General features: G+C 36.7%; 1 protein-coding gene and 1 long non-coding RNA gene across 18 annotated transcripts in view; both read left to right on the top strand.

Moving 5' to 3' along the window:
- KLF12 (KLF transcription factor 12) overlaps positions 1-27,963 on the top strand; it is a 511,365-nt gene that overhangs the window by 266,058 nt on the left and 217,344 nt on the right. For 15 of the 17 annotated variants that reach the window (XM_074329362.1, XM_074329360.1, XM_074329365.1 and 12 more), the window contains one exon: positions 15,337-15,426. The exons of the other annotated variants lie outside the window; for them this stretch is intronic. In XM_074329362.1, coding sequence (XP_074185463.1) covers positions 15,337-15,426 — 90 coding nt within the window. The remainder of the gene's footprint in view (positions 1-15,336; positions 15,427-27,963) is intronic. 17 annotated transcript variants of the gene reach the window in all.
- Positions 19-4,117, top strand: LOC141571289 (uncharacterized). The gene is made up of 2 exons (XR_012496049.1): positions 19-80; positions 3,335-4,117. It is a non-coding gene; the product is annotated as an uncharacterized LOC141571289 (long non-coding RNA).

Raw genomic sequence — 27,963 nt, 5'->3', positions numbered from 1 at the left:
CTCACTGTTTTTCTCTTGGGTCCGCTGTTTTTTTCTGACCTGAAATTTTGAACACCCAAGTATTTCTTTTAATTACACAGGTAATATATGAAATTTGTAAAAAGTGAGAAAATTTGCCAAAGCAAAAATGAAAACTATCACATCCTTTTAGCTTTTTCTGTCTCTCTTCTCTAGTCCCTCCTTCTTCCCTCCCTCTCTCTCCTCTTTTCCCATTTTTCCCCACTTGCCCTCTCTCTCTCTCTGCTCCTGCCTGCCTCGCTCTTCCTTTCTCTCTCCGTCTCTCCCTATGTTATTAGCATTGTTTTTAAAGGTATGGAAACATATTCTTCTCTTGCTTCTTTTTTCACTTAACTATGATTATTCATTTACTTAATGACAGAGAGCTACATATCACAAATTTAATGAATAAATATTATTCAGTGGTTTGTATGATCCATTCAACCACTTCTCTATTGTTTGGCATTTAATTTCATTCCTTTTTTTTTTTTTTTTTTTAATACTGTAAGCAGGGCAGTATTACACACACATTTAAGTATACTTGTATGCTTGTTCAGTCATTTTTTTAGACTAGCATTTACTGTTAACTTCATTATTTTTATTAGGAGACTAGTAGGCCTTGATGTTTTTCCTTCATTTGTTTATCTCCAGCTCTTTTCACAGTTTAGTAGGCTGTAAGTAAATGATGAAAGAAAAAAATTGCATTTTGCAGTATTTGAGGAGGTTGTTCCCGCAGGTTTATACATTCAAAAAGTCGTGATGGTCCACAGAGTCCTGGTCTTTAGGAGTAAACCATGTACAAAGGAGCAAGATAAACTGTACCATGCTTTGCCCTTTTGAAAGCTAGTGGCAATGTCTTTAGTTTTAAAGATAGTGTTTATCTGATATTGTGTTGAAAAATAATGCTCCTAAAATAAATCTCTCTATATTCAGTTTAAATGACCATGCATGCTAATTATATAATACGTAAATATATCCCATGATATTATATATGTATATAGTATATACCCATGTACATATATATGGTCACATATGTAATATAATATATATAATACTTTAACTTTTTTTTTTTTAAGTTTTATTGGGGAATATTGGGGAACAGTGTGTTTCTCCAGGGCCCATCAGCTCCAAGTCGTTGTCCTTCAATCTAGTGTTGTGGAGGACGCAGCTCAGCTCGAAGTCCAGTGGCAGTTTTCAATCTTAATTGCAGGGGGCGGAGCCCACCATTCCATGGGGGAATTGAACTGGCAACCTTGGTGTTGAGAGTTCACGCTGTAACCAACTGAGCCATCCGGCCTTCCACTGGCAGCTCAGTGGCAGCTCATTGCCTTCAATCTACTTGTGAAGGGCGCAGCTCACTGGCCCATGTGGGAATCGAACCAGCAACCCTGTTGTTCAGAGCTCGCGCCCTAACCAACTAAGCCATCCAGCCTTCCTTTAACTTCTTTATAAAACACTTTACTCCTTATATGGTAGTAGACTTAATTTAGGATTTTTCCTTTAAGACTCTTCTGGCTTAAAATGCAGTCACATTTTCTAAGGCTTCCTTATGACCTTAAATTTTATCTGGCATCAAAGATCAGGGAGGTTTTCCTTCTGACTGGTTAAGGTTAAGTTAGTTAAGTCTTAGACTTGGTTAGGGTAACCGTGTTCCTCTGTCCCAAGATGTCTGGCAGCAGAGTAGAAGAAGAATGGTAACAGGACTATCATTTACGGGACAAAGACTTATGGGAATGAGAGGAAACACTGGCTGTGATTGGCTAAGGATTCCGGTAACACATGAGTTAGCAAAGGAAAGGTTTCTTTCTGGCCTGAGAAGCAGGGTTGATGACGATGTCATTCCTTGAGGGACAATTCCTGAAGCAGAGCAAGGTTTTCTTGTTTCTTTTTTTTTTCAGGGGGTGTGGAGGTCAGAGATACTGAATTTGGGTTGGATTTGTAAATGGTTCCAGGCCCCTGGAATGTTTACTTAGAGATGTCAGCCAGTCAGTCGGAATGTATTTCTGGGTCTTAAGAGAAAGATCAGGGCTGAAAATACAAAGTTGGGTCCCAGCAATTAGTTGTTGCAGTCTGGCTGGCTGATGATATCACCAGCCTGTTTTTCAGTGGAGACACAACTGAGGTTGTGGATAGGGCATTCGTTCATTTTATGGGACTGACTCCTTCACTGAGGACTTTTGGCATCCCTGGCCCCTGGGCACTAAAGGCCCATTGGAGTCCTCCAATTTTATGACATTCAAAACTTCCTCTAAATTCCCTGAAAGATTGAGGAGAGGCTGGAGGAAAGATCATGATACCAATATAGGTTGAAGTCTACTGAAATGATAGCATAGAACAACTTTGTCCAATAGACACGGGATGAAATCCCTATGTGTAGTGTTAAATTTTCTAGTAGACACATTAAAAATTAAGAAAACAATAACATTATCTTTAATAACATTTTATTTAACCAAGTATAATCAAAATATTATTTCAACATGAATCAATTAAAATTTAATGGGATGTTCTACATTCTCTTTTTCATATTAAGTCTTCAAAATCCACTGTATATTTTACATAGAAAGTAGATCTAAATTTGGACCAGTCACATTTCAGCCGCTTGATAGCTGCATGCAGCTGGTGGTTACCCAGACATCTTATAGGTAGAGAATATGCATCTGCTAATGGAAGAGAATTTGTGGTTTGCCTTTCCAGAAAGCAGGTTCTCTCATCTTCTAAAATCATTTCCTTCTTTATTCCTATGAATTGGTAGTCAGATGTTCTAGAGACCTACTATACCTCACATCTTTTAATTTATTATTATCTCTTTTTTGGTGAGAAAGCACTCTACTCTTCTTTATCAAGGACATTGCTGTGATTTAATGTACATGACCTGTGGTGATTTAAATTTGTTCTTCTGCACATTGCAACCAGATGGAACTGACTCGTGCAGTTCCACAAAGATGTGTTGTTACCACAAGCATGTGTTGAACTTTATGTTACTTAAAAGATAACTCTCCTAAGAAAATTAATGCAATATAGATAGGTTTGTATTTCAGTTCATATTGTGAAATACTTGTTCTTAACAGAGGAGTCAATCCTGGTTTCTATGAAGAAAAACAAAGTATAAAATGTCATCCCACAAGTCTGATGTAGAGCCAAGAATGAAAACTCTGTCCTCTTGTTTCTTGTTGAAAGTTAAGTCACCATATCCATTTGGGTAATTACAGTTTCATTCTTTGGGGATTTTTGAGGCTAACTTGGTAGATTTTCACTGGCCATGTCTAAGAATGGGTCTGTACATCTCCCCTGAGTTGTTATATTAACACTGAAATCCTCACAATTTTTTTTTTTTCAGGCCCTATAGCTTGAACTAATGAGCAAATTCACAGTTCCTTTCTGGAATCTTTGCACTTGTGGGAGAATTTGGATATGCAGAAAGGGGAGAAGGAATTCACACAAAATAATAAACTCATCTCGTGAAATGTTGCGAATTTCCCAGAAGATGTATTCTAAAGAAAACTACAAATAATCTTTACGTCGGGTCTTATTTTCTTTTGATATTGAGGTAGTGTTTATAACATAGGGCAATATAATTAAACATAAAACGAAGATTCTTTCCTAATGAGTGGATTGTATCAGTCATTTTAAAATGGGCACCTTCCTTTTCCCCTTCTTCCCCCTCCCCCTTGACATTTGACAATTTCTGGAGGCATTTTTGATAGTTACAAATGTGGAGATGAGGGAGTGCTACTGAGATACCGTGGTAGAAGGCAGGGGTGCTACAGAACATCATACAATGCACTAGACAGCCCCCATAACAAAGAATTATCTGGTCTAAATGTCCATATTGCAGATGTGGAAAAGCCTGATCTAAAAGAATATCTCAGTTATAGCAATGAACTTCCTATAAACAAGGAGTATTGACTCTCTCCGTGGGCAACGTTTCTTTTGGCCATATTCAGTATCAAGTAGCAGAAAAAGGTAATCGAAACTTCCTGGGTACAACAAGTAATACAGGTTCAAAATTATACTGTTTTTATTTTTATGGTGTAGATTTATTAGGAGACTGGCAGGAAGTAACGGAGCCTGCGTAAATGCTGTGCGGTTATGTAGTCCATTAATAAAAAAGTATAATCCAGATCTGCTAAATGAACTTTGTTTCTTTTCTGACATTCATTTTGTGACACTTTCGAATTTGAGAAGGAACCATAAAAGGGGAAAAAAATAGCCCTGGATTTAACTGATTTGCACACACACCTTTAGAAATTCTAAGATGGGATAAAAATGGTTGCTAAACGAGGAAATGTAGAGATGAGTGAAGGACGTTCAGAATTACAGCAGCATGGATAAAGGCATAGTGCTTTTATCCATGATACTGGCTTCATATTTGCCTAAATACAAGCAATTTTTTTAACTTTTAGCCTCTTGGATTTATTTTGTTTCCTGTGTAGTTCTTCTATTTTCATCAAATAATTTTACAAGTTTTCTGCAGTTCAAATTACAGGCCACTCTGTAGGTATCTTCTTCAGTAACATATATGTTCAATAAGTTGAGTAATAAATAGCTTTCATTAAAACAGTGTATTTCTGGGCATTCATGTGAAGGGGAACCCTAAGTAAGTAAAGTCATTTTATCACTGAATCTTTATCATTTCTTTGCTAGGAAGGGCTATCAGACATTTCATGATTGTGTCTAGTAGTCAGAGAATAATAAATGTCCTCCTTACGATGTCTGTGGAGACGCAAGTTGTGTCCCTGTGTAATTAGTGTGCATGCTTACAGTTTCAAACAGATAAAATAGTTCATTTTCACCATTCATTATGAGAAATATGTATTAATTTTGTAGATCAATCTTCCATCATCTGCCATTTTTTAAGCAAACATCTGCCATTTCCATTCTAGTTATATAATAGGTCATATAGAGAATCTTAACACATAAAACTAAGTAGATTTTGCAAAGTCAAACAAAAATCAAATTAGGACATCCAGTCTTAAAAATAAGTTTGGGAACAGTTGATGACATAGTATTACCATTACTACTAATTTAAATTATTTAATATTAACTATGAACATGAAAGCACTTTATATGCATTATCTCATTGAATCCTTAAAACAGTTCTATGAAGTAGAAAGTTTTCTGCATTTTACACATAAGAAAACTAAACCCATAGAAGGTTATACACCAAGTGGGTTGTGGAATCTAACCTAGGAAGTCCGTTTATTGGGCCCATATTCTGGGCAATATTCTAACTTAAACATCTATACGATTATGAAAGTGTATTAAAAAGGTGTAGACATGGAAGATAGAATGCCTTAATAAAGGTAAAAGATAAAGCAGTCAGAAGTCTTGGAGATGGTATTGGGATAAAATAAAAGTACGTACGTAATAGCACTGCCAATAAAAATGTCAAATTAGTATAGGATTTGGATGATACATGAAAATTAATTGTTATGACCAAAGACATCATTTGAGGAAATCTGGAAAAGTCACAGATAGAGGTGGATATACTTGTAAACCGACAGATTACATTTTGGGTTGAGCCTGTGCATTTTGTCAGTGGGCAGCCAACTAGGAATGTCTTTCTCCACTGCATTCCCAGGATACAGAGTGTTGGGGGGAAAGTTAGAGGAAACCCACAGTCATTTTGAGATGTGCCTGACATGGGTGGCCAGACAATTGTTGATAGAATCTTTTAATTGCAATTATTTTTGTTACAACTTTTGACAACATTAAAAACACATAATGCTTTTGTATGCTTTGACAATACTTCTTGGATGAAATAAACTATAAAGTTCATTTTTTCCTTCCTTTACTGTTTCGAAACATACATTAAAAGCCAATATCATGCCTAGGGTTAACAAGGAATATAATATTATATTTGGTACAAAATCTTAACTAAATATTCAAAGTATAAAATGAGAAGAGAGTGAGTATAGATTCTTGGAGAAAAAGACAAAACCAATTTACCTATTTAGCAGTATACACCTTTTTCTGGCCATGGAGGAGAATCTTAATGTCAATCTTTCTCTGTTTTGTTTTCATTAGAATATTTGTAATTTAAAAAAAATTAACTTGGATTTTTATTTCTCCTCAAAATTCTTTTACTCATTCCCAACTCTTCGGTACTGTTTCTTCAGCCTGTGCAGGAGACAAACATTCAACAGCCCATGTTTTAATAAGATAATCCATGTTGGATTTGATAAGGAGCCACTTGACATCATTATAGACCAAGAAAGGTGGAAATATAGGTCAATAGTCATTTCCTTGTTTCCTACAGAAAATAAATGACTTAATACATGATAGTAATCTTTCTTCTCTCTAGGCACAGAGGACCAGTGATGTTATTTCATTATGTATTCCATTCAGTGTTCTGGATGTGTTTTTTTTATTACTATTCACATGATTTTCATAAAGGGAAATGGCCAATGAATATGTTAATGTATAAGAACCTTAAACTTGTACTTTGGCAAATATCTATTCAATTTTTTTAGTAAGTTTTGATAACCATGAAAGTTTGCAAAACATAAACTCTGGAGACCATATTAGTCAAAGTAGAGTTAATTCTTGTCTTGAATATGTAGCTACTAAAATGACTTGTTTATATGTTTTTTCCCTCTATTTCAACCAAACTTGCATGTTTTCTGAATTGACTTACATATCTATGATAGGATTTGAACATCCTCAGCTTAAGAGAAATCTTCCTCTGTATGTAACAGATCCTGAATAAGCAAATACAGAGGGTGCCAAAAAACTGTATACACATTTTAAGAAAGGAAAAAACTGTGTTAATTGTAATACTCAATATATACCAATAACAAAAGATGAATACAAGTCATGTTTGACTTCTGCAATTACAAGAGGTGCTCAAAGTGTTTACCGTCAGCATCAGACAATTCTGATTATGAAGAATTACTGCTTGAGCATAGATAATATCTCTTAAAATGTGTATACATTTTTTTGGCACCTGCGGTATATACTGAAATTTTACAATATACCCAAATATTCCTGTATTTTAGAGTGTGGTAGATCTGCTAACGGATAATGGAGGAATATATGACATCGTTGGCTTTTTCTCCTGGGCTTCGTGCCTCAACCTTCATATACAATCTGGAAAAATCAATGCCATCCTTGACACTTCCTCCTCCTTGTATACCATCAAAGCCTGTTCATTCTTCCTTGAATATTTTTCCTCCTCTTTATTCCCACTGCTACCGCCTTGGGTCAAGCCCTTACCACCTTCCCCTGTGATATTGTGGTGGTCTATGAACTGGTTGCACTCCGTTCTGCATCAAATCCCATATGTTTATAAGCCATCTTCCAAATTAATTCTGCTGCTGTCTTTCTAGTAAACACAAAGCTTAAACACGTTATGCTTTTGCTTCATAAGCCTTCAGGACTCCCCATTGCTGCCTGTTGGGTAAAACTCAAACTCGTTTCTTCCTCATTTACCTCAAGGTGCCTTGTGGCAGGGAGCCTTTCTCTCTTGTTCCCTTGTACCCCTAACAGCTAGCACATAGCAGGCATTAAAGAAATCTTTGTGAATGAATAAATGAACTACTATAACATATAAGGCCCTTTGCTACCTAACCCCAAGTTACCTATCTGGTGTCACCTGCAGTTTCTTCAATGAACACTATGCACCAAATCCTTTATTATTCTTCACAAATATGGGGGATTTCATAGCCCTAAGACTGTATGTATGCTCTTTCCATCTGTCTGTCAATAACCATCAGTCACCTAAGTCAGACCCTGGAGAAGGAATTGATTATATATCTGTCAGTATTTCTTCTGTTTATCAACCCAATAAATGTTTCCTGAGCACATACTGCTACATGTTGGATGCTATTATTATTTGGGAATAAGGATACTGCTACCGTGTTTCTCCGAAAATAAGACCTAACCAGAAAATAAACCCTAGCATGATTTTTCAGGATGACGTCCCCTGAACACAAGCCGTAATGCGTCTTTTGGAGCAAACCTTAATATAAGACCCAGTCTTATTTTTGGGGAAAAACGGTATGAACAAAAAGACAAAGTCATGGCCCTCCTGGAACTATCATTCTAATGTAATAGCAAATAGAGAATTTGTCAGGTAGTGATGAATACAAAGGTGGAACAGAATATACAGAGGCCTAGCGGAGAGAGCATGGTTGAGTTGCAGCCTGAGCAGAATGGTAGCAAGGGGGGGTCGGCTAACTGGTTCAAGGCACATTGGATAAATGGTTAGAGGTACCCGCTGCAGGGGAAGGTAAGGATTCCAGAAGGACTGTGACGCTATTTCCCTTCAGTGTATCTGTACTCGACCTGCTTTGCCTTGCCGCTCCCACTTCAGCCCTGGCTCCCAGCATTTTGTTATATCAGGAGTTTGGGGCACACTAGCCCACGTGGCTTGGACAGTTCTGGGCTCATACAGCTTTGCAGCTACAGTCACAGTATCCAGGTCATTATAGAAAATAGTTAGTAGTCCCAGAGTTAGATTACCTAGTGCTTTCATAACCTTGGGCAGATTACTTAATCTCTGTGAACCTGAATTTTCTTGTCTAAAATGGAGATAGTTTTTTTAAAAAAGGTTTTGGGGGGACAGAATGACTAGAATGAAACTCTGTACAACTTTCTTTTGTCCACTGATATATCCTAAATACCTAGATAGTACCTGGTACTCAGTAAAATATGTCTTTAATAAATCAGTGACTGAGCAAATGAATGACGTAATGAATGTAAAGCCCATAAAATGATACCTGGTACGTAAGTGCTCAGTAAATCATAGGTATTATAGTTGTTAATGTTATTTTTTAAATTATGAGACCCCGTGATCCCATTGTGGTTGTGTTGCAAGTGTAACTGTCTGTGTATGGGGCCCGTGTACTGCCTTGGCCCTTCTGTTGCTGTACGGAGGTGTGTGTGCCCACAGAAGGAGGCCTAGGGTGTGTGGTAGCGTCCTGATTCTGTCTCCTTCTGTCCTCCAGCTCTGGTCTCTCCGGGGGCTAGGCTCTCAGAATTAGTTTCTGCTACTCCTGTTTCATGGAGGGAATCTTATTTCGGGCTTCCTTTTCAGAATTGAACTCACTTCTCTCATATATATATACATTTAAGAGATATAATCGACATACATTATTACCGTGTTTCCCTGAAAATAAGACCTTGCCGGATAATCATCTCTAATGCGTCTTTTGGAGCAAAAATTCATATAAGACCCAGCCTTATTGTATGTTAGTTTCAAATGTATAACGTAAGGATTAGATGTTTGTATGTAGTTAAATGATAACCATAATAGGTCTAGTTATCATCTGTCATCCATCACTGGTCATGCATAGTTACAGATTTTTTTTTTCTTGGGATGAGAACTTTTAATATCCATTCTCTTAGCAATCTTGAAATATAAATTACAGTGTTATTAACTATACTCACCATGCTGTATATTACCTCCCCATGACTTATTTTATAACTGGAAGTTTGGCTTTTTGACCACCTTCGCTCACTACCCACACACACATACAGCCCCCTCCCCCCACCTCTGGCACCCACCTATCTGTTCTCTCTATCTGTGAGCTCAGTTTTTGTTTGGTTTTGTTTGTTTGTGTTTTAAGATTCCACTTGTAAGTGAGATCATACGGTATTTGTCTTTCTCTGTCTGACTTAACTTCACTTAGCATAATATCCTTTAGGTCCAACCTCGTTTTTGCAAATAGCAACATTTCCTTCTTTGTTTATGGCTGAGTTATTCTCTTATCTTTACATGACACCGAGGATCACTTGTGAGCCCTTCCTGATATGCCAATACCTGCCCCTACGTGTTAGAACTCTCCCTGGAAAGTTAATACTGCCCAGCTGAACTGAAGTTTTGCCTTTCCTCTTTAGGGTTTGGTTGGTGGTAGGTTGGCACTTCTCTGGCCATATTTTTTTCTCATTTTTGACCTGGTTTCTGTTCTCCAGCCCCTGGCTTGCGCCCATTGTCTCCAATGTGCCTCATGGTTCATGAATACAGCGCAGATAGACTGAGATGGTTGTGGCATAGCAGAGACCCTCACTGTTCCATGTTCATGGAAAGATTTGGCCAACTCACAACCCCCAAGTGTGTGCAGCTCTTCAGAATATGAATGACAAAAATAATTTTTTTACAGTTTGTGTTAATGCTAGGGTGGAAGGCATTATTCAGAAGGTCAGATCATATTTCTAAAATATTAACATGAACTATACATTGTAGTGATAATTTAGAACTTTACCAACATAGGAAATAAAATGATTTTTGCTATCAGGAAAATATAATTACTGCATTGCACACACAGTTTTACTAGTCTTTATGAGAGATAATTCCATGTGTCAGTGTGCGATATTTATGGAAGGGTTGTGTTTTTGAGACTGAAGACAAATATTTCAGAATTAGGTATATATTGATCATTGAAACCGCTGAAGGGAATTTAAGTTGAGAGTCCCAATAGTTTGGCTCTTAGTTCTGCCAATAAAATGTGGTCATTGATGTGATATCCACTTTTCCATCCTGTAAAGTAATGAAAGATGAAAGACTGGGTTAGAATAGCAAAGTGTATAATTGAGCTGATGTTTGTTTTGTACCATTTTAGGTACTTTGATTATGCATATACCCTCTACAAAATGACTAATCAGTTCGAGGATATATGAGCTTAGGAAAATATACTTTCACACTTTCACTAAATCTGTAAGTGATTGTAAATTATGTGTGACGTCCAAATATGTCTTTATTGAGTATAAAATGTAGAAGGTGAAGTTCCTATATCATCGAAGTGTATGAAACTCTTGTGAAAATATTGAAAGAGCCACCAAGGATATGAATATTTTCAAAACACTAGGTAGCAGATGAGATTACCATAGATTTTTCTGGATGTTGACACCTGGATGGTCTGACATGCTAAATTAATTATGAGATATTTCCAGGATAGGAATGTATAATAATATCATACCAAAGAAATTTGTTGAAAGCTTGATTTAAAGAAAAAAAAAAAAGTGTGAAATAGCTTTGAAACCAGGGGCTTATTTGACTCCGTATTATAACCCAAAATGTTGATTCTCATCTTGTGACCTTGGACAGTTTAACCTCCTTATGTCTCACATGCTTCGTCTTCAGATAATACAGCTTTGACCTCTTGGGTTGCTGTAAGCACAGAATCTGGTTCATAGTAAATATACAAATGGTAGGTGTTATGTTTGTTACTAAGAATAATAAAATAATCACTGTTTCATGCTACTATGTGATTTGTTGAATAGCGATAGATCACTGAAACGATTGGCTGAGTATAATTCCAATCTGTTAGGTTTGTTTATCCTTACCTATAAAGAGCAAAAAGAATTCACTGATTCTCTTGCATTTCAGCACAAGTTTTGGGGTTGGGGTAAAACAGTTATGTTTTCTCAAAAAAAAACAAACGACCTATTAGTTGGTTGGACTGGTATATCTGTGGTAAAGACTTGAAACAAATTGCTATTATTGTTTTTATTGTTGTTGTTAAGGTAGAGGTGACTCAAGAAAGGGGAGAGGAGTTGACTTTTCTAAGAAGCAGCTTTTTTTTTTTTTTTAAGGAGGGCGCACCTCACAGTGGCCCATGTGGGGATCAAACCAGCAACCTTGGTGTTATCAGCACCACGCTCTAACCAACTGAGCTAACCGGCCACCCCTCTAAGAAGCATTTTTTAAGCAAAAGCCTAATTTCCTTGTAATCTGATTAATTTGCTTTTTCAATAGGAAAATGTACTCCAAAGATAATACTTTTAACCATTTAGCATGCTGGCATTATAAACCTTTACGAATATTCTGTGAAAGTTCTTAATCAACTTGGTGCAATGAATCCTGAATTGCTGCTCATATGTCCCTTCCATTACTGACGCGGGTATGAATGGAGACAATTGATATTTCTCATCCCTTGTAACTGAACATGAAGATTTAAGGTGGATATATAATTAAATGATCATGTCCTGTACCTCGAGACATCAAAACACCAGTAGATATTTTTGGCTTATGAAGGAAAATCTTATTTAAAATTAGGTCTATTGAATATTGACTAGGTGGCTCTTTATTACCCAATTGTGCAAACTGGATGACTGACTCCCAGTCAGGAGGAGGGAGAGGAAAAGACCTGCATTAAGGGAGTAGGAGGGCAGATTGTAGTGGTTGACCTGGAAAGTCATCCCTGCCTGTTCTGTTTTTACGAGATATGGTCATTGAGCATCAGTCCCTTTCTTCCTGTATATTCTATTCAAAATATTTTGATCTGGTAAGATCAATAACGGTTGTGTTTTTATAGCTTTTGACTAGGAGAGTTACAGTTGTGTTGCCAAATCTTATTGGGCAAATAGGAATATCCAGAGTACCATTTTCATTCAATTCACATGTAATTGGTCACTAGCCAACTAATAAATCTGATGTGAATATGTGCTTTAATTGGTAACATTTACTCATAAAAAAAATAGCATGGGTGTATACGTGTGTATACCTGTGTATTTGAATATATGCACACATATGAATTATATAGGGTTGTATAATATCAAAATGTTTGTTACAACATAAATATACAAAGAGTACCATGTCACTACAGTTGATGACTGTGTAATTTTATTTACCTCTTGGGAATCAATTGAGCTTTTGATTCCATAGCAAATGTGTTTTGATTAAGATCGTGGCAAGATATGTTTGACAGCAATTTGAACTTATTAGAGTTTATTACATATTTAAAGTCTACAGTCAACTGAGATTGTATGTATCTGATTTTAGTTTAGAGAGATAAATCTATCAATATTTTGTTCCAAGCACTGTATCCTCACTGCTGTACAATTACCATGCACTCTATAAAAACCAAGTGCCTTCCTGGATGCTCTGGAATATGTTGTGATGCTCAGTGCTTATGTTTATGCTAAACAGGGTTAGAATGATGAATGCAGAGATTAATATGCTTTATACATATTTACGATACGACTTTCAGGCATATGTACAGATTGAATCTGCACTTGTTGAAAGAATTTAATAGTTAAGGATTGGTTGTTTAGCTGTGAACATTGTTATTTATGGTATTTATTATGGTTGTGGCTTTGGATGATCAGGAAAAGAAATATTTCCAGGGAAAACTTAATTTCTTAAACAATTTTTGAAAATATGGTTTATTTTTTCACGTTCACAAGAAACTAATATGTACATCCTGTTTTTAATCATGTAGAATTATTCGAGAACAACAGTTAAAAGAAAACCATCATGAAAATGCAGTGATATTGAAATGTGCTCAATGGAACATGGACTCAGTTAGGTTTTCATGATGTATCAGTTTTTAACCTCAAAGACTGTGGTTAGCTTGCATTTTTTTAAATTAGTAAGTTTATCAGAGCCAGTGAGGAAAATGGTTAAAGTGTATCAGTTGTAAATTGGTACAAAGCACTAAAAGGGACATTAGCCTCTAATCAGATTCTAACAGTTCATTAAACCTGCCTTTCCAGAATCGCTCTTTGTCTTTTTCCCTCCTTTGCAAGGCATCTTCTTCCCTTTTCGTCTGAACAAGACCTCCTCTGGGTAGGAAGCAATATCAACTCATTCTTCATTGTCTACCAACCAAACAGCCTACAGGATGCTTTGTTAAGGGAGATTCTGGGCTGCTGTGAAAAGCAGGGCAGTTGAGGGCTGGTTGCTGCAGGAAGGTTTTCCTGAGACTAGATGGTGGCAAGCCAAGCTCACTGCTTCTAACTGCAGAAGCAAGTGACACATTAGGATTTGAGATGCATGCCTGATGTGTAAACTCACCAGCCTCCATGAAAGGATTCTAAGCTTGGAACAAATTAACTGAGCTCGTCAGTAATGCCACAATTCCTTCAGCTCTAAGCTATCTATTAGGATACAATATCCCTAAAAAATATAGACAAGTTAAAAGCAAAAATTTGAAAAATAAATGTACTCTGAAATTTTAATAGTATTTTACGTTTCTAAGAAAAAAAAACATGACATTAATTTGTATTCTTTTTATTACCTGATAGACTAGGTAGCATGGAATTTTTAAGTGCTCATTAGTTAACTCTAGAGTAAATTTGCTTTTTCTTCTTGTTGATTTTTCCAAGCAAATATTTGTGATAAGAGGCCCTCTAAATTTTATTTATTAAAGTATTATTCTTAAACAAAAAGAGGAGTTAAGAAATAGAAATAATTAGAGCTTCCTTATACTGCACTCTGTTAGTATTATTTGGTGATAAAAACGTTTAGTTTGTGATTTTTTGAAGTGGAAGTTGTTTTTATTTAACGGTTTATTTTGTAGAAAAGCAACTACTGTATGAAAGGCGGAAATCCTGAAGGTTTAGAAATGATATCAAACTTTGTCACCACGTGGGCAAAATATTTAGAAACAAATCTTCTTTGGATAAGACCACTTTAGTGTCGTATGGTTACTCTATAAGTGAGCCAAAGAACCATTCTAAAAGCTCAGTCAAATTTAGTCATTTCAGTTTCTCAGTTTTGTCAGTAGATGAGGGTAAGGTTGGCATTCTAAACGTGTTTTAAAACATGAGCTTGATTTTAGCCTTAAGCAAACACTGATATGTGGCTTTCTGACTCCCTTCATAGGTTATTGACTTCAGAAAGTCCCTAAAGCAGTGAAAATTAGTAGAAAATAACCTTGGCTTAATCTTTTTATAAATGTAGTTTGAAATTATATTAAGCCACCATAGAAATAAGGTTTTCCTTTCAAGAGATGTCTAATTGAGCCAAACATATACTAGAACAAAAAAAAAAATTGTTATTTATTCTTTGGTTGTGACTTCAGTTTAATAATTTACCCTTAATCCAAGATTTATGTTAGTTGTTTTTAAATATTTGGGGTTGATATGTAAGAATTTTCATTTGATCAGAATTACCATGATACCAAAATTCAGTGTGTCTAGAATTATATTATCTTGACTTTTAAATATTTAGACTTTGACAATAATATGTGAGTCTATAAATCATTTTTATCTATTTTTCTCCTTTATGGATTTCTGTATGCAGTACAACCTCCAGAACTAAGGAAGAGAGAAACGTGCTTTATATTTCCTTACACTCTTGGAAAAGTGTGATGAATTATTCCAGCCCCATATAAATTAATGTAAGGTTTCCTTACTCCAGTTTATTACAGTTTGACCTCCAACCCTGAGGTCAGAGATTCAGACTGATTAATTCAACTTCTTCGTCGTTATTTCAAATGAAAGTTCAAAATGAGGAGATAATTGGTTACGCTGATATTCTCAATTAATTGTACTTCATTGTTAAAAAATTAGGTTAGCAGTACTAAATGTACTACAATGAAGGAAGACTGTACCAGATGTCCTCTTTGGAATGCTTTAAAGCTGAACTTCCCTCTGTCTCTTTTTTATTCTCAGAATTTCAACACCTTTGAGAACAGAATGTTAATGCTTAATGGGATGCCGGCAGTTAGAGTCAAAACAGAGCTTTTGGAATCTGAACAAGAGGTAAGCAGAAGTTTCTGAGATGCCCCACCCCCCTTCTCTTTATGATACTGGCAATCATTTCCAGAGCATCCTGATGTTGGCAGAACAGATTTTCTCTCGAGTAAAAATCATCTGAGACTGTGGTTGATTTCTCACTCATTTGCAACCTCAAATATTACTAACTTGGAAAAGATCACTTTCTGAAATTAGGAAGGTACAGTAACTTTATAAGAACCATATGACTATTTAAATTGGTGCATGTTTTGAAAAGCGAATAAAAATCCAAAGCAAAGAGGAAGTATTAAAAACAAAAGAGGAATATAACCTCAATGTCAGAATAGCTTTGTTCTTTCTTAGGAAATCACAGAGCCCAGATATGGGAATGACACTCTTTGTTGGGTGGATTTCTCTGCTGACATTTGTATTTCTCCTTTTTCACTCCATAAGGAGAGGGGACAGTTGATGAACTTGAGGTCAGTGAGTCTGAAAAGCACACATACAAGCGAAAGAAAGCTTATTTAACAGTGTATAGGCAAATTGACCAAATAATTTATGGTTAGAAAATAAAAGGGCTTATGAGCACAGCTAGATCTTTTTTGAAAAAGATGATGGCGATTTTATAATTGTTAACATTTACAGCTTCACTAGTTGAAATCATCATAAGGGTAGTGTGATTGCTTGCAGCATTAGCTGACCATGTTTTGTAGTTAAGAAAACAAGCATTGCTAGTGTAGCTGAGTGCACACTGCCTACCTATCTTATTAAACCACCACCGTGGTGGCAATACAGATGAACGAAAAAAGGACATACATACCTAACCTTAATCTTATTAGTGTATGTCTTATTTAAAAAAAAAAAATCAAAACTAAACAGCGCTATTTTGTCATTGAACCATCAAAAGAAAATTTAAGTAAAATGTACTTACTGTTATAAAAATCAGTGTGCGTGCATTCATCTGGGATCTCATTCAAAGGGTTAGGAGACTGTTGTACCAAAAAAGATTTCTAATGAGGACATTCAAAGGCATGGATCTGGATGGTAGCTTGTAGAGGGTTTCTCCAATAACTTCCTCATTCCTGAGCAATGTGTCACAGGGTGTGTGTCATCGCAATATATATTTCTCCTCTTCAGTACAAGCCTGTGTCTGAAACAGACCTTGTAGAGGATATCATTGTAGAGGATATCATTTTACCTTTATGTTCAGTGTTGATTGTCATAGCTCTGAAATGAACTTTGTGGACTGTGTCAATCCGTAAAACAACTCTACAGTTGTCTACATGATGTGCTGACTCACTCGCATAGATTCACCCCAAGACTTAAGCGATAGAGCATCATGGAGAAAAGACTATGTAGCAGTTATTAACATTATTTGTTCAGTGTAGATAAACCTTAAGAGAAAGTTATGTTTTCACCTTGATTTTCTAGCCTGACTCATCAAGTTAAACTCGATATCCTCCAAACTCAGTAGTTCTTACCTTTTTTTTGTTTGTTTGTTTAACATAACCAAGGACTTGTTTTATTGCTTTGGAGTGCTGCTGTTTTTTGTTTGTTTGTTTAAACCTAAACTCACTAGTATCAGTTTAATGGAATAATACATTCTGCACAACCCATGTTTACTTTTAACAAATGATACAGACCATAACATCTCATTCAGAGAGGATAACCTTTGTTTTCCACTGCTGATGGAAAAGTGAAAAAGCATGGTATATTTCACAATGCCTTTTAATTTCACAATACATGTGTTTTTCGACTTGAATATCTGTAAGTATACTCAAGTCATGCATGTTGAAGGAAGGTGAAAAAGCACAGACAAGTCAGAAAATATGTCTGGGCCAGTAGTCAAAGTCAGGAAAATGTATTGTCACCAGGCCTGGGAATTTTTAATGATATCTAAATACTTTTTTCTCCTTTGCCATCATTTTTCAGTTTTAAGATAAGGTTTGTATGAAACATTTAGGTGCACAAAAAACAAATGCCAATATTCCCAGGGGTTTTACAGGGTGAATAAGAACCTCATGTCACATTATTTATAGATAGTGTTTTTCTGTCCTCAAATAGGGATATGAAAAATTGCGGGTTCATACTTAATACCTGTTTCTACTTAATGCCTGTTTCTACTTAATGCCTGATCATTAAAATCAATCTCTCTCCTTGTGAATGGAGCTGATGTTGGTATTTTAACCCTAATTTAGATTGTATATGTTGGAGAGAAGTAGGAACTTGATTTCATTCTTTTTCTTAGTTTTCTGTGTACTTCTTAAATATATGACAGACATATCTCATTCTGTTTTACTGTAAAACTTCAAGAGAAGCAGCCGGCAGTGTTTCATGAAATGTATTATGGCAGCTACTTACACAATACAATAGTTTGTATTTATTTGTAATTCTTTAAATCAACTCTTCTTTAAAATTGGAGATAAAATCTATAATTTTAGTGAAGCTCATTCAATCACTTTACTAGAGTTTTTCATTGGAGATAATGGGATGGGTGACATACTATATAATTTCAGAATCGCAGAACTACTTTCAGATAAAGAGTGCTAGAATTCTGAAGATATTTTCAATTCAACTTTACAGGACTCTTTCCTCATTTACTATTACGGCTGTTGGAAGTTTGATTTGTCATAAGAAAATGTAAACATAGCGGTGAAATTAAAAATCACATGGAAGATCGTTGGCTTTTGAAAAAGATGAGACATGTTAGTTAAATGAACAAAAAGTTAGAGAAATGCATCTGTGCGTCACAATAATGAATGAGCAGGCCGGCAATTTGCTATACTCTGTTATCACTCTGTAAACCCTAGTTTTGACACTGTTCATAAGACACAGACTTTAACCTCCGGTCTTTAGGGGAAGAAGAATTGGTCTCCCTTTCTGGCTACCGCAGCATTGTAAAGATACCCGTGTGCTACTTGACACGGGCCTCATGCTTCAGCGCACCGCGAAGGCGTATGTTTGTTCCCTCCTTCTTACTATAAATAGTCCCTTAGGTTTTGGGCTGTCAGCAGGCCGCTACGTGCCCCCCATCCCACCCCTCCAGGGAATGCAGGACCTGATGAGTATTTTTCAGAGCTTAAAGAAAGACTATGAAACAGGCCTAGGTTAGCCACTCTGTGTATATGGTCATGTTTCTTCAATCAGATTATAAATGCTTAAAAGGCAAGAACTATTGCTTAGATTTTTTTCTAGTAGTTCTTGGCACATGGTAAGTGCTCAGTAAGTACTTGGTTCATTCAACTTGTCCAGGAATTATAATTGGCTTGGTGAAAAATATGGACCCAGTCAATGGCTAGTTATAAACCTGCTCTGTCTGTCTCATAGGGTTGTTGTGAACATAAAAATTGGAAGCGCTGGGAATAACCGTTCTCATTGGAGGCAGAGGTCTGGTCTTCATCTTGTACCCATGTGACCTGGATAGATATGGTGGCATATTGACACCAACTCTGTGTGCCTTCCTTGTGTGTGGCATTCTCTGATTCGTGCACTCATAATTTTGTGATATCTAAATAGACTGTTACTGCAGTCACCTGGAATGTGACTTCAGTTTTCTTCAGGCTTATCAGGAGTACAGCACATGCTGCTCAGCAGTCCATGGGAAGGGCATGAGCTCTTGTGATATACTTCAGGGGCACAGCAAGGAGGATGGCGATGGCTTTGTCTGTGACCTTTGGTGCTTGTGTCCTGCAGTTACAAGAGCTTCCCTGATGCTGTCAGCCTTTCGGTGTTCTAACATGTTATTAAGCAAAGGACTAACGCAGGTAGAAGAGCACTGGAACTATTATACCCAGAGATGAGTCAGTATGCCGAGAAAGGATACTGCCTCAAAGACGGGAAATGGGATTTTATTCCTGGCCCTGCAGCTTCCCAGAGGCTTTGGGAGGTTACTTCGTATCTCCAGGCCTTTAGGTCCTCACCTGTACAGTGGGGATGTTGGAGATGCGGTCTTCCCAAGTTCAGTCTGACATTCTAATGGGCAAGGAATGAGAGAAAGCATTTTTGATTACAAGTTTAATAATCCTGCTACAATAAGCTACCTGTGTGTGGAAGTAGAAATGCATAGACATTAAAGAGAGACAGACCTGAGTTCAAATGCTTGCTCAGCCAGGTGCCAGCAGTGTGTGTCACATTTGGTCTCCATCTGCTTATTTCTCCTCACTTAAAAGTGAAATGAACTACCCAGCCTCACAAGAGCTTTCGGCATATGGTGGGTGCTGAATAAATATTCTCCTTATGAAGAAAAATGGATGAAAATGGCCCCATTGCTTCAGTTTCTATTGCTGCAATTTTCATAAGGTATTTGGTAGAGATTTTAACATCGATGTTAATTTATGATTCTAAAAGTAGACTTACGGTAAATCTCAAAATGGAACCCTTATTTATTATTTGAATTTTTTTTTTTAAGATCTTTTTTTTTTTTTTTTTTTTAATTGGGGAAGGAGAACAGGACTTTATTGGGGAACAGTGTGTACTTCCAGGATTTTTTTTATTTTCCAAGTCAAGTTGTTGTCCTTTCAATCTTAGTTCAGCTTCAAGTTGTTGTCCTTTCAGTCTTAGTTGTGGAGGGCACAGCTCAGCTCCAGGTCCAGTTGTCGTTGCTAGTTGCAGGGGGCGCAGCCCACCATCCCTTGTGGGAGTTGAACCGGCAACCTTGTGATTGAGAGGACGCGCTCCGACCAACTGAGCCATCTGGGAGCTCAGCGGCAGCTCAGTTCAAGCTGCCATGTTCAATCTTTAGTTGCAGGGGGTGCTGCCCATCATACCCTGCGGGACTCGAGGAATTGAACTGGCAACTTTGTGGTTTAGAGCCCACTGGCCCATGTGGGAATCGAACTGGCAGCCTTCGGAGTTAGGAGCATGGAGCTCTAACCGCCTGAGCCACTGGGCCGGCCCATTATTTGAATTTTTATTTAAGCACATCTGAGGAAATGTTTCAAATTCTGATTAGATTTTATCTTGTGAAAAATAATGAAGCCAGAGATCAATTACTAAATTCACATAAAAATGACATATTTTCGTGTGATGCTGGTTATTTGGCCACAATTTTTTAGAGTTCTGAGTTTATACACTTTGAGGATACTTCTTGATGTATTTACAAATGAAATGATTAAATGTCTTGGATTTGTTGCAAATTAAAATGGAGGAAAGAATGAATGGGTATAGAAATAAGATTTGTCATGATTCCATCATTATCGAAGCTGGGTGATGGGTACCAGACAACTTGTTTAACTCTTCTGCCTAATTTTGTATATGTTTGAAATTCTTTAAAGTAACATATTTTTAAAAAGAAGAAAAGTGCTCTCTAAATAAAAGTATAAAAAAAATACATAGGCACAGAGGTGTCCGAGGGAGACAGGAAAGAAACACTCCTCACTTAATCACCCTCACTGTTTGTTTTCTAAGGCATCTGCCATAGGGAAGGTGCTGACCTGAGTCCATTCACCAACGACAATAGTGGTGAAGCCCTTGCTTACTTCATCTCTCTGTTCTCTTGTAGAGTCAGGTGCTCTTCTGATCCTTGGGCTGGTGAATAGAGACGTGGTAATAAGTTGGCAGAGAGAGAGAGAGAGAGATGGAGTGAGATGTGGTGTTTTGCTAATTTAAAGTGCTCCATACAGTCAGTAATTAATTGCATGGTCAAAGACCCCTCTGTGTTCATTGGAGAGCCCAACGTCTCTTTCCCACAGCCATGTAGCTGCGAAGGGTATAGGTATGGGTAGCAGACAGGTATAGGTTCAAGTGTGTTCTCCATGGCTTCCTAGCAGAAAATACCAGTCCTGGTCAGACCAGAGATACCTCTGAGCTCCCTAACTTTAGAGGTCGGGCAAAAGAGCATAGTGGTTTTTTCCTGAAGGGAGCATGTAGGAACTTTTGCAAACCATTCTACAGGACATTCGGAACAAGGCATAAGTCATAAGTCATTGAGGACATTTCTGTATCACAAAGAACTGATGAGCATCAATCAGTAAGCCAATTCTGTTGTAACTTCCTTAAGAGCAGAGCTGTGCTGTATGTTTCTCGTTATTCTTCATTATCCCCGCACAAGGAGTTTCTAGATCGGCAGGGCTCAATAAATAGTGATTGATTCAGATGCTGTTTATTGGGAGAGCCAGTTGTAGAATTTGATTTTGAGACAGGTGCTGTTTTGGAAACGGCCAATTCTTAGGCTTAATAAAGAAATAGACAGGTGTAAGTTTTGTAGCTGAATGTAGACACGTGCTATAGAATGCTTATTTAAGACAGGCAGTTAATTATAAATTAGCAGCTTTGGGCGGGGTGGGGTGGGAGGGAAGGGAACCCAACTACAAACCTAACTTTTTCTGTTCCTCCGTGAACCACTACGTTTAATTTAACAAAGATTTAATATACCTCTGTGTAAAAGCGTTGTTACTTTAATGACTTTATCAGAAGAGAGGAAAGGCATTGTAAAAATGCCGCTTGAATTACCCTTTAACAGAACCTCATTATTACCTCCCCTACTGTGGAACAGGAGTCAACGTAGCCAGTAAATTGGTAGAATTATCTTAGACATACAAATTTGCTTATCATTTAATATTCTCTGATGACCCACTGTTTGAGATGTTTTGATCTGTAGTGAAGTCACTACATGGCTTCAAAGAAAAACATTTGCAGAATCTGTGTCATTGCTAATATGAGAAGACCATTTTTTTAAAAGCAGAAGAAAATATATCTGCACTTGCAAATCTTATGTTTTATGGAAGAGATGTCCTCCACTGAAGAAACAGAGTTAGACTGATTTTAATAATGTCAGAATGGCCAATAAATGTATTAATAGAAAGAATTGAAAATCAATGAGCTGTGATAGTAATTACAGATAGTACCCAAGGGAAATATAGCAGGCAGACAAATCCTCTCCCTAGGGGCCTGCCCTGGGCAAAGCTATGAAGTCGATAATTCTGCCCTCCTTCTTTCCCATTAGTAATGCACTTTCTTCTTCAACTTCATTCTCCTCCACCCACAATTCAGACACCCGACCTCTATGCTGTAATGGTTCACTGTACCAAGAGATGACCAGTTTTAACTGCAGTCTCATTAACTGAGTAGAATGTAAAATGCTATTCTTTCCAAGAGTTACGTATTTGCATTTTTAAAGGGTCAGTGCTTTGTAAAAAGGAACGCTGCTTAAAAAAATTTCATGCCCTTAATAATTTGGGAATTTTGATTTGGGGGAAATTAACCATTCTAGAATATTTCAGCTTATGCGTGATCATGTTCTTCATTTACTAGTCTTTGCAGCAGAATAAAAAAAAAAAAAAAATAGACCATGAAGCAGGCATGTATTTCTCTCTATCAAGATGTGTTTTCTTGTGCTAATATTTGCATACTGATTCACAGTTTATAAAATACCTCAGAAATACATCTTATTTAACCCTTAGAGGACTTTTGCTTTTGGCCACAAGGGATTAACTGCTATGGGAATTGACCTCCCATCATAAACAACTAGAAAACCGGACAAATTATATGGAGTGTTTTTTACATATTGGACAAAACAGTTAATGACTGATCCTTGGGAGCAGGGCAGAAGAGGCGGTGAGTTCTGTGATGGCCTCAGCCTGCTGCCTGGGGGCAAAGCAGGGAGAAAGAAGCCAAACTGGGCCTAGCAGTTACACTGAGTTAAGCAGGCAGGGATTGGAATTTGGAGAGGTTAAGGCAACTAATTTTTAAGGGAACTGTAACAAAGAGAAATGAGTTGTACAAAGAAAGGTCTCTGGAGAACGTTAGAGTGGTCTCCTTAAGGGTTTCCTGAGTAATGATCTGCCTGTATTTGGAGGAAGGCAAGGAAAGGACAAGAAATCCAATAGGCTGAACAATCCTTAGAGCGCCCATAAAGTTCACACAAACCGTAATGGAGAGACCTCTTTATATGTGGGGCATTTGGTAGAGATCTCAGAAGGATCAGAGCTTAGTAATGGGGCTGAATTAGTCTCAATAGTCTGGTCTGACCCTAGCCAGGACAGACCTGGGGAGCAAGACGTGAAAGGATCCAACTGATCAGCAAGTTACTTAATTGTGCCAGAACCAAATCCAACACTCCAAGGGAGACAAGATCTTGCCCTCAGTAACGTAAAAGTCACAGTTTCTGGCATTTGATGAAAATTGATCAACTTGATCAGATACAGAGAAAAAAGACTGAGAAAATAAACAGAGCCTCAGCTACCTATGGAATAATGTCCAGTTGCCTAATTACATGTACAGTTGGACTCTCAGGAGGTGTCAGAAAAACTTTTTGAAGAAGTAATGGCTAGACATTATCCAAATGTGCAAAACTATAAATCCGCAACTCCAAGATGTTCATTCATTGAGCCCCAAGCAGAAGAAACCACACCAAAGCTTATAATAATCAATTGATGACAACAATGGAAAGTAGCCTTAAAAACAGTGGGAGGGGAAGGGGGCAATATACCTGACATACAGAAATCAGACTTGGTATCAAGACACCTTCAGGACAGAAGAACTTTCTTAGGTAGAAGAAAAGGGTCACTAGATACAAATTTGCATCTACACAGGAAGTGAGGAGCACTCAAAATGATAAATATCTAGGCAAATATAAAAGATTTTAAGAATCATTTTTATTAAAGGAAAAAATAATAACTTACATTATGGAGTTTATAACGTATATTGAATGAAATGAGTAACAACAGTAAAATATCAGAGAATGGATGACATATACTGTTGTATGTAGGAAGTGGTATGGTTTTATTTGAAGGTAGACTGTGTTAAATTAAAGGTATATAATGTAAATTCTAGAGCAACCACACACACACACACACACACACACACACACCCCACACACACACACACACACACAACCAACCAAGTATAGTTAATCAGTGGTGGAGAGAAACTGGAAACATTTTTAAAATGGTCAGTTTTTATCTAAAGGAAGGCAGGAAGAGAGGAAAAATGAACAAAGAACAGATAGGAGAAATAGAAAACATAGCAAGATGGTACATTCAAACACAATATGTTGATAATTATGTGAAATGCAAGTAGTTTAAGCACTCCATGTAGAAGACAGATTGGAAATAAAAACAAGACCCAACTATATGCTATCTGTAAGAAACTCCCTTTAAAGATAAAGATACAGATAGGTTAAAAGTAAAAGCATAGAATCAAGAGGAGTCAAAATCATGAAACAGAAAATATGGTGATTGTTGAGGGTTGGATGGAGGGGGAAATGTGGAGTTCTTTCTTTGATGCAGGTAAGAGTTTGACTTTTGCAAGATGAAATAGTTCTAGAGACCTGTTACACACCCAACAATGTGGATATAGTTAACACTACTCAACTGCACATATAAAATGGTTGAGGGGAAATTTTATATTATGTGTTCATTACCATAGTTTAAAAAACAAACAAACAAACAAACAGAACACTGATGATTTGTAACTATACAGGAGAGCTAGTACTGGTTGCTAAGCTGAGTGGCTAAAGGAGGACGTTAGTGGAAATTGCTTCAGATGGTTCACATGGGAAGTAACTTCTTAAAAACCTACTTGTTATAGCAGCAACCATGTGTCAGTAGACAACCCTATTTTTACTTACAATGGACACTTTGATGAATGTTGGCTTTGCCAACACCCTTCTTCTGACTTTGGAGCAAGAAGTTTTGTATGAAAGGTGAGATTATTTGTGTTTCGTCATCCGAATCCTGTTGATTGCCTATGCCCAAGGCCTGTCCGTATCCAGATCAGAAACTGGAATTCTTATGTCTGATTACATTATTATTATGAAAAAATTTAAATAAGAAACATCTACGAAGAAGAAAATAACAGGATCATATTACCTTGAAAAGCTTTTAAATAGTTTAGAATATTTTCTTCTAGGAACATAATAAATCTGTAATAAACATTTTTTAAGCAGACAAACAAAAAGTACACGGATAGAAACAGATGAATCATGTATACACAAAAGAACAACAAAAACAAAATTGTGGTACCTATATTAATATTAGACAAAATAGATTTCAGAAAAAGGAATATAACCAGAGATAAAATGGAATATTTTCTAGTGGTATGGGGCACGGTCCATTCATTAAGAGGACATAACAGCCCTAAATGCTTTTGTACCTTAGTATACCCTTGATGAGTGTAATATTATCCCCATCAGTAAATAAAATTGCAGAGATATTGTGTGTCCAAGATCGCACGACCAGTAAGTAACAAGAACAGAACTGGAGTCCATTTTGAATCAAAATCTTCTCTTTATTGCAACAGTGATTGTCGCTCAATTTTGATAGTTATGGTAACTAGTGATCACATTGGAAATCATCTGGTATCAAATAATTCCCACTACAGTTTTAATGTTTAAGAGGGATGTAACCAGATCTTATGAAAAGTTTTGGTTCAGAACTCCAATAAATGCAGATTAACCTCCAGAGGTCCAGGGCTCATTGCCCACATTAGCCTGCAGTGAGTGTGAACTCTTGGAATCTCTCTTTTATCTTAATTACATAGGATTTAAAAAAATATCCTACTACATAAGGTATGTTTGGTTAAAGTAATGTTTTTAATTATTTAACAATAGGTAAAACTGCAAAAATATTTCCTGGTTGTGACATGGGCAGATTTTTATTTTACTGTATGTCTATCAATTTCAGAAATCAACAAATTGAGCATAGCTGACAACCACATTCTAGATTCACCTTCTAGAAAACTGTTTCTCTGTCATAATATTTTGAGAACACAGAATTACATAAATATGTAACAACGTAAAGGTGTTAGCAGTTGCTGTTTTTTACTGCTTGGCTATGTCAGAGTCATCACAGAGAAAAATGTATACTTTGCTACCAAGGCACATTCAACGTGCTGGCAAGTTTGATCAGTGTAACGTCTTGCTGAGTAGTCGTGTTTGTGGCCTGTCAAAAAATGAATCTGTCTCTGATCCACTGGTCAGTCCTTTGTCTTATCTTTAAGAAATATTGTCAGAAGATTTTCTTAGTAAAGAAACATGTGCTTCTCAGCAATTGTAAGTGAACAGTGATGTTCAGATGACTCATAGTTCCCATGATCAATTCTGTTTCCAACTCTCAAACGTCAATTTCATTGCTAGGTTCTTGTCATAACTAATTATATATTTTTCAATAAAGCCATGAGGATGACGATTGAAATTATTCAATCCTAAAGCCTGTACGTGCTAAATATGGCAATCTTATTCTTTAAATAAGATAAAGAATGTACTTTCCTAAGGGTTTTTTTCTTCTAACCCGAGTTATATACTTTTTATTTTTAACTTGAAAGCAATTAATGGAACTGTGGGTTTAAAACCTCCAAACTCCCTTGGCTAAGTCGCTATAACAAAATAATAGAACAAGTCTCCTGGGTCATTTCAAGTTGTGTTACGAATTTCATAGAAAGATGAGTATTCGGACAATTTTAAAATGGATCATCAGTATATTGTTTTATTTTCAAAAAGGTAAAGAGGTAAAGTATTTGAGGTGAAGTATTTTCTATGAACAATACAGTGGTACTAAACTGGGATATAAACTGCCATTTAACAAATGCCGGAAATATCCTAGGTGAAGCCATCATAGGAAATCATTGATTGTTACAGATATTGAAGAATCGTTTTCATTATAATTTTTCCTGAAAAATATTGATTGAAATAATTTCTTGTTGGAAACGTACTTTTGGCTTCTTCAGAGTTTGTAGTCTGAAGAAAAATGATGGCAACAGGACGACTTTGCGTCTGTGTGTATCCCTTGTGTAATTCAGAGGACTTTATTGTGTGTTCCCGTTTCATGCTTGCATAAATTCAATGAGGAAATGGAACAGAATTTGTGGTAACCATTTTTCACATGAGAAATTGGAAACAAGAATACAATCACTTGTCTAAATCCTAGAGATAATAAGTGGCAGTTGTGAGACTATAACCCAGAGCTTCCAGCACTAAGCCTTTAGCTAAAGGGTTTAACTGCCTACTTATTTCAAGTGCCAGTATGTATACAGTTTAGGATTTTCAGTAGAGCTGTGGACAGAAAAGATTCCCAAAAGTCACTTTGGATTTAAGTGGTATATGTTCATGTTGTTACCAGGAAATGCTGGCCGGATGATAGAGATGGAACTGAGTCTTGATGTAAGAGTTTAGAGTGCAAATATAGAGAAGATACGAAGAGAAGGACTTTCCTGGGTAGGTGGATATAGTGTGGAAAAATATTGCTGGGAATAGGCCTTATTCTTGTATAGACTACCATCAGTGAGCAGATTTTTTTCAGAGTAAAGGAGGTTATAATTCAACCTTTTGTTTGGACAACAGAACTGTATTACTTGTAATATAAAGAATGCTGGCCTAGTACTGATTTTTGGGGAGAGGGGGGCGTGATCCATAGTGTTCTGGGACTCTCCTCACTCTTAGCTGACATACGGGTTTCTCGCTTTCCCTTCCTCACCTTCTCATTTGTGCTATTCCCCACTTCTTACTGCGGCACTGAATTTTCAGACCTGTTCAGCTGTTCCAGAATTCATTTAGATAAATTTGGAATTACTGATATTTGTTAATATAAAAGCTGTGCTATAGTTAAATGGTTAGACATTTGAGTTTCA

The sequence above is a fragment of the Rhinolophus sinicus genome, linkage group LG04 (assembly GCF_036562045.2).
Source record: "Rhinolophus sinicus isolate RSC01 linkage group LG04, ASM3656204v1, whole genome shotgun sequence".
Taxonomy (NCBI): Eukaryota; Metazoa; Chordata; class Mammalia; order Chiroptera; family Rhinolophidae; genus Rhinolophus; species Rhinolophus sinicus.
The sequence above is the reverse complement of the archived record's forward strand: the minus strand, read 5'-3'. Positions and strand labels throughout refer to the sequence as shown.